Source organism: Erinaceus europaeus, chromosome 14 (genome assembly GCF_950295315.1).
Source record: "Erinaceus europaeus chromosome 14, mEriEur2.1, whole genome shotgun sequence".
Lineage (NCBI taxonomy): Eukaryota > Metazoa > Chordata > Mammalia > Eulipotyphla > Erinaceidae > Erinaceus > Erinaceus europaeus.
In genome coordinates, this window is record NC_080175.1 from 86328220 (window position 1) to 86336303 (window position 8084).

General features: G+C 32.0%; 1 protein-coding gene across 3 annotated transcripts in view; it reads left to right on the forward strand.

The window, feature by feature from the left end:
• Positions 1–7573, forward strand: part of VGLL3 (vestigial like family member 3) — a 59218-nt gene extending 51645 nt beyond the window's left edge. For all 3 annotated transcript variants that reach the window (XM_016192579.2, XM_060172112.1, XM_060172113.1), the window contains exon 4: positions 1791–7573. In XM_016192579.2, coding sequence (XP_016048065.1) covers positions 1791–1834 — 44 coding nt within the window. In that variant the 3' untranslated portion in view covers positions 1835–7573. The remainder of the gene's footprint in view (positions 1–1790) is intronic.
• Positions 7574–8084: the final 511 nt, after the last annotated feature.

Below are 8084 nucleotides of genomic sequence, written 5' to 3' on the forward strand. Positions count from 1 at the left end.
TAGTATGTAGTTGAAAACAAACATTCAATTGAATCTTATCTATTAGACAGAGTTTTCTCTCCTAGTACATAAATACTTTAGAATGTAGTGACATTTACATTTGTTTCTATAAAATTCTTTGTCTCTTATTTTCTTTTTCTTCCCCTTACATAGTAAATTTGTACATGTCTTAATGTCTCCTATGGCCAACTATCATATGCCTTTGTAATGACACTGTTTTATAATAAAATTCTTAGACAATGGGCAAAAAACATATACAGTCATTGTAACAAAACTTGCAATTTAAAACCATACTGACTCATGTAGCTAATCCAATTAAATGACAGCCAGGCCAGAGTTACAAGTTTTAGATGAAAAAGCTAACCCACAATTCTACTACCTGCTCAGCAATGATCACATTGTATTTCTACACATTTACTTAAGGGTTTTTGTTTTAAGTTTTGGTGTTTGGTGCTGAATAACTTAGAAGCCACCATTATTTTGATTTTTCATTCTTTCAAAGATTAAGTCCCCTGATAAATGTAATGGGAGCTGAAGAGTGTGATTTTTTAAAATTACTTTATTGGGGTATTAATGGTTTAGAATCAACAGTAAAATACAAGAGTTTGTATGTTTGCCAGTTTTCCATGTTAGCAATTCAAATCCACTAGGTTCTCTGCCATCATGTTCCAGGACCTAACACCCCCCCCTTCAACCCAGAGTCATTTATTTTGGTGCAATACACCAGCTCCAGTCCAAGTTCTGCTTAGTGTTTTTGCTTCTGATCTGGTTTTTCAACTTCTGTCTATGAGTGAGATCATCCTGTATTCATCTTTCTGTTTGTGACTTGCCTCACTTAACATGATTTCTTCAAGCTCCATCCAAGAAGGTGAAGACGCCAGTTTTAATAGTTGAGTAATATCCCATTTTGTATATATACCACAACTTATTCAGACACGAAGAGTATGCCTCACTTTCAAGTGAGGGCAAGTACAATGTGTCATGTTATGAGTCCACATCAGAGATCAGTTGATTGACCATATCAGAATCACATTTTTTTTTATATTTTCTGATAATTTTTTCCTAATCATTTAGCAATTGATCTAGAATTCCTACATGTTCATTATTTCTCTCTGCCACTATTTTTTATTAAATTACCTGTAAATTTATGTCCTTGCCATGACCTTTATAAACTATGTTAAATAACCTATGAAGGAGGATGGTGTAAAAATAAACTTAACAGATAGAATACAGGTTTGTGTTATTAACTATGAAGTAATCTTACTGACGAAACCAGACTTAGTTTTTGTATCATGTCTAATTGTGCATCATAATTTATAACCATTCCACTAGAGAAGAGATTTTAAAACATCAGACTGTAATTTATACTACTTTAGTTTTAAGAAAGGTCATTTTGATGGTTGTTGAATATATTAATTAATTGAAATGCTACTTAAGTACCACAAAATTGATTACATCTTTTTTCTTTCAATAGTAGATCCTGCTAAAATTAGAAATGAATTTTATTATATTATTTTATTATTCATATATAATACAAACACAAAACATTTGTTCATTACAAATAGCACTGCTCTAGTTAAGAACTTTTGTCACTTTGTTGGTTGCCTTTTTGAGAATTATTGAGTACAAACACAAAATTTCCTTAAAGACCAGGTTACCTTTAGATCATACTACATAGCTGGCTACACTGTCCTTTTTAATTTCTATATCCAATATATCCCAGGTTATGAGCATTTTTTAGTGTGCAATATATTAATGCTTTTTGTTTGCTTTCATTGCTGTCTTTCTAGGTCTACAGAATCAAGATAAGAGCAAAGAATCACCATGGTACTAAAATGCACAGTACTAGCAAGTTGGGTTAGAGTGTAAATCCATGGACCCATTGGGAAACTATGCTGCCAGGATTTTCCATTCTGCAATCAGACACAATACACATGGAAGAAAAGCAAGCGTCAGCTATATAACTTTGTTTTGGAGGATTTTCTCAAGAAAACAGAGTGGTTCCTAGACATTGAAGGAAAGCATTTTTGTCTGTTTCTTCCTCATCTGAGCCTTTGCCAACTGTGCAACTCTCCTTTTTGAATTTTTTTGTCTTGCTTTCATCAATACATTGTTAAATTTTTATTTTATTTTATTTTTTTTTTTAACCAACCACATTGTCAGGAAAAGACGAACCACAATGAAAATGCTCATTCTTTCAGGAATATAATTTCATAGTTCTATGTGCATCTATTTTTGTAGAAATACAGAAAGTGTGATTTAGCATTTAGGGGCTATTTTTGAGGGATGCATTTTTTTTAATATTGTAAAATTGTTAAGTTCTGTTTAAAGAACTTGCTCTCAGAGAAGCACTGGCAAAAATGTTTAAAATGCTTGTCTTTAAGATGTCTGTGACATGCTCTGTGCTTTCTAGGTTACCTCAAATGTTTGATATTTTCTCATCTTTTTTTTTAAACAAGTAGCATCATACCCAAACCGATATAGTATTGCTTTACATTAAATCTCAGAGAAGATTTAATTCCATGCTAGCTCACTTAGCTTTGAGTTATATGTATCACTTGAGAAAAGATTTCTTTTTAAAAATCACCACGCTCAAGAAAGGATATTTCATTACTAACTTATCCCAAAGAGTCTTGGAAGTTGACTAAGAAGAGATGTTTTATCAGGTGGAGAGTTTGCCTAGAGTATATAATCTTCTTTTGAGTTCATCCAATTTTGACAAGTGGATCCAGAGTTTACGTACAACTATTAGAAAAAAACTAAACAATTATGCTACCGGCAAGTTCCAGTAACTTAGCTTACTTGTTCCTAATTATTAATTCATGGAAATTTCAAAAGTCATAGTTTAAGTTAAATTTTTCCTGGTAAGAATTTGAATAAATAATATGTGGTAAGGTACAAGACATCAGAAGATCTTCAGTGACTGTTTCTGCTAATGCTGTCCCACTGTAAACTGAAAAATGATATACTGTTTATGTGATTTCTTATTATAGCACGTTTTTGTTGTTGTTCAAATTCAATTGTAATTCATTTTATATTTAAAAAACAAATCCAGAAAAAAAAGAATGTCAATTTGGGGTTCATGATATAATTGTTGAAATGTGATTTATATGTTAAAAAAATCTATTACTCAAAAATGCAGGATTCATCTTGACACACCCTCAGGGTCTCAATAAAGTGAACTTGAAATTATCAGTATCCTATTAGGAAAATACTAGGAAGATGAAAATAGCGGTTATTGATATTTTAAGGACTTTCGATGAAAATCCCATTCTCTCTGTTAGCTGTTTCCACAGATGGGTGGTGACTTTTTCAGTATTATATAAAAATTTTAGTTCTGTAGAAAAGTTTCTCCAATATTCCCCTACACTGTTTACTCCTACCCCATGTGAAATGCAGTGTTTAGTGAAATGCTATTTTTCAACTGTCAAGTGTGTGAACATTGTAGCTAAGACAACACATTGTGTTCAACAGGGCAGAGTTCTCACAGGTAACTTTCAAATCTTTCCCTTAGCTTCGTTTTGCTAGTTTTCTCTTCCAATTCAGCATGTGAGTTATAAGTCTATATACACATTCATTCTGTATCCCCACCACTTTATACATAACTTCTTCTGAACCAGACTCTCCTTAATTAGAGTAAGTACGTTCTTATCTAATGTGAGATCAAAATTAAAATATTTTCTATTTGTGTAGTAAATTTTCTATGGGATGGGTTGATTAAAACACCTACATGCTCATTTATAATTTGACTTGATAAAATTATAATTTGCCTAAATTTGTGGAAGCAAGAATTGAATTAATGTATGAAGCTGATAGCATTTTTTGTCCTAAGTTTTTAGACGGCTTAGCAGTTCCAATGGGGTGATTCACTGGGAGTTACTAATTTTCTTCTTCCCTTGAAGCCTATCAACTTTTTTCACAGTTTCTCTTAAAACAATGTTGTCCTTCATCTCATTAGGATTATTCAGTTGTGTTTTCCCAATTAAGAGGAGACTAAATGTTTATTCCCTGTTTCCTTCTTATTCTGTACTGAATTAAACTGAAGGAGAGAGCTAATTAGGTAGCTTCAGCATGAATGTGGACTTTCCTCTATGTCACTCCTGGTAACTATCCAATAAAACATTCCTTGGATTTGGGGGATCAGAAAATTATGAGGTAACAGAATTCTGCTGTACATAAAGAGATTTGTAATGTATCCCATTGGTATTAGTGATAATCTTCTTCTCAAAAGAAGTAAATCAAAAGCTAAGTAAAAGGATTTTTTTTTTTTTTTTTGTGAGAGTTATTTGTGACCTGACAGTCTCTGTTGGGTGACTCTTAAAATTTAAACCATCTTACCTGAAAATCTACTGAACGACTGGTGGTCTATTGTTATAGTCAGATTACCTTTACACCGAAAGAATAAAGAAGATGAGATGTGTGTAAAGATAATATTTTGAATTTATTTTAACTATAAAATGCTATATATATAGTTTTAATATTCTCACATCAAAATGATGCTTTGGAACATAAAGGGTCTACTGAGAGCTATTTTTACAAAGTATGCTACTCAAACGTCCTAATTATCTGTGAATTAGACACTAGAAAATCATCTCATAGTTGTCACCTTTTTTTTTTTTTGCTTTGACCATCAAACTATCATAAGCCAAGGAAAAAGGTTAGATCCTGGTAGGTTATTTGATTTCTCACTGTTTATTTGTACAGAGCCTTTGAACTCTAAAATCAGTGTTTCTTAAGAAAATGAGCAAATGAGAGCTAGTGGATAACATAGTTGCGGAGTAGTTACAGCAGACTTCAAAAAGAAAGATTCTAGCAAATGGTGCCTCTGAGAAACTTCTTATTCATTGTGCCAGTACTATTAGCCCCTTACCTTACTAAAACTTGCAGATTGTAAACCAGAATGTATTCAACTTCTGTAGTTAGTGTGGTTAAATGATACATTTGTCATTTAAAGTGGTAGTCAGAAGCTATAATTTCAAGAAACTGTGTTCTGATCCTTATCAAGTGCCCTTTCTTACTTAATATTTGCCATGTTAAGTCAACTGACTGTGGTAGTAAGTGGTGGAAAAGGAAATTGTGTCAGAATTCTGACTGGGAGATGAATAAAGAGGCAAAATGAATTAGTAAAGTACTGTCTTAGACATTTGAACATTAGTTATTCTGACTTTTATAAGTGGAATAAGGATTCCTAGGCTGTGTAGATTAAAAGTAGTAACCGTTTAGTTTATTGTCCTTAGGAGTTTAGTAATTGAATGCTACCACAAATATCTATCAGTTGAGCTCTAAAATGTCCCTTCTCATACAACTGCACTTTCCCTAAGAAATAATGTGAGAACCTTTGCCTTCTACAGATGTTGACTATAAAATGTAAATTTTGTAATTATCTCTGATTTTTTAATGCATCATTTATGAAGGAAAATAAACCTCTTAGTAATATGTAGGTACAACTCTAAAGTTTCTTACATAGTCCAACATTTTATCCATTTGGGACTCTATGTATTTGTGTTAACTGTCTTCAAAAGCAGTATAACAATTTAACGCTATCAATCACCTCAAGTTTTTATTTCCATTTGTATTTTGGTGTTCTCAAGCACCTGGAATCAAAACATCTCTTCTGAAGTTATTTGATATTTTTCACTTGCCTTGGAGGAAAAAATTGCAAAATATGATGGGGAAAAAAAAATCCTCCTCATGAAAAGAGGAAGGAAAGAGACCAACTCTTTACAATCTCAGTCAGCAGATTTACTCGAGAAAATAAAAATAAAAAAAGAAACTTTATTGGAAGCAGATGTTGACACTGTGTCAACTATTGAAAATGGAAAGAGTTCACTTGAACTGTTACACTTAGAAAGGGTTACTGATCGCAGATAGAATTCTCGTGATTGATCACCTCACAGCAGACAGAAGGACAGCAGAAAAGCAAAACAGAAACTGTATGAAACCAAGACTGAAATCAGCCTGTGATCTGAAATGTACAGATCCTTAAGAACTCAATTTGCTTTGTTTTGTTTTGCTTCCTCTAGGCTAAAAGACACATCTTTCAAGAATTTTGTTTTGGTCTTCACCAGGACTTCATTGTTCTGGACTGACTTTTTTTTAGACAGAGAAGGAGGAGAGAGGGGAAGATACCACAATACTGAAGGTTTCTCTAGTACAATAATGGGCAGTTGATAAGAACCTGGCTCCTGTGTGGCCCAAACAGGCTCCTTCCTAGAATAGCTGTATTGCTGACCTCAGGAAAGTTACGGTTGGTTTGAGCAAAACATTAAAATTTATTATCTAAAATATTGACCTAAGAACCTATAAACCTACTATAGAACCTGTCGAAGACAATTGTGCAAATTACATAAAGGGTGGAGGACTCTGGAAATTAGGACCAATTAAATGTGGTCCACAAGGGAATCTCAGTCATAAATAGCTTCAAAATGTTCATATAGGAGTCACTTGATGGTAGAGATTGGTCACAGAAAAGACTACCAGAATTCATTAAGAGATTTTTTTTCTCTTTGTGCTTTCTGGGAATTTTACTCTGCACACTTTCCCCAAACTATAGAAATAGTCATTATTAAAATATCTTAATTTTTCATTGATGGGAGTGTCCACTATACTTTTATGTTTGAAAATTGTTTTACAGTGTCAAATAATTGTGCAAGCTCTTGCTTTCTAGAGCTTACAAATTTATTTCATCTAGTGACTTTATTTGAATCTTCTTTTACAGTTTCAAGAAGTGCTATTTTTTTTTTTTAATTTCTGTTTAAGCAAAGAATGACACTGAAAAAAAGGCAGGTTACCAGCAGTTAGTTTCCTTTTTAATAATTTCTGGGATAGTAGATTTAGATCTAAAAACTACTTTAAAATACAAGACTCTTTAACTGACTTTGTTGTTGTATGCATAAGATGTGAACTTTTCTAGTGATATCTCTTTATATTAGTAGAGGTGTACATTTTTTCCATGTTGTGGCTAGGACAGAAGTAATTATTTACACATCTGATTCAGTTTCTTAGACTACAATCTTGGATATTATGTCTGACTTAAAAAACACTACTATGCCATACACTTTTTAGGAAAAGTATTTCATTTGTATACTTTGTATCATTTGAAATAGGTTAAATTAAAAGGGAAAACATAGACTCAATTTGTTTCCATATGAATCTAGATAAGGTGAAATACTTTTATGAAGAAATCATAGTATGATAAACTTTGTCTCATTTACTTAAACTGAAAGCTAATAACAGAATTATCATCTTACAACACTGAAAATCAGCAGAATTCCTAATGTTTATGAACAGTTGTTCACTATCTTAATTTTACATTTTAAGAAAGAAAATTGACTTTCGCTATGTTGTCATCTTTAATTTACAAATAATCTTATAACACTTTTAGCATATAAGCTGATTACAAAAATCAATTTTTTTTTTTTGTGGGAGAAGGTAAAGACATTTTCACCTTTTATTCACTGTTCAAATGCAAGTCTCATAACTATGTGTTGATGGTATGTGATGATGGTGGACTTTGTAATAAAAATGTTATTTTCAATTTGTTCAGTTGTTCAATAAATTAATGTGACCTCAATGTTTACATTTTATTGTAGTTGATTTTTGTCTGAATTTTTTGACAATTTACTAAAAACTGTATTTCTTATTCAGTAGAGAAACTGGTAAATATCTGTGGAAATTAAATCTTTGGTTTATTTTTAATGAGGTTAACTTCTAGAGCTAAGAAATTAGTATGTTACAATGAGAAGTGGGTTATAAACCATGTTCTATAATTGCAAGTGTAATAGGCTGTATTCAGTGTATAGACAGCGGGAACCTTGATTATTTTTCTTTAAAATTTGTTACTAGTAATTTCAGTGTAGTTTAAAGACTATAAAAGTACAAGGCATAGTACTTTTATAGTCTTTAAACAAGCACAGTACACCCATCACCATATTTCTGTGCTCCCATAAATTTTGAGTTTTTAAAAATATTTTACTTATTTTTAATGAAAGAGACACAGAGAGAAAGATATACACAGACTAGATATACACAGACTAGATATACACAGCTACTAGAGCACTGCTCAGTTCTGGCTTATAGTGGGG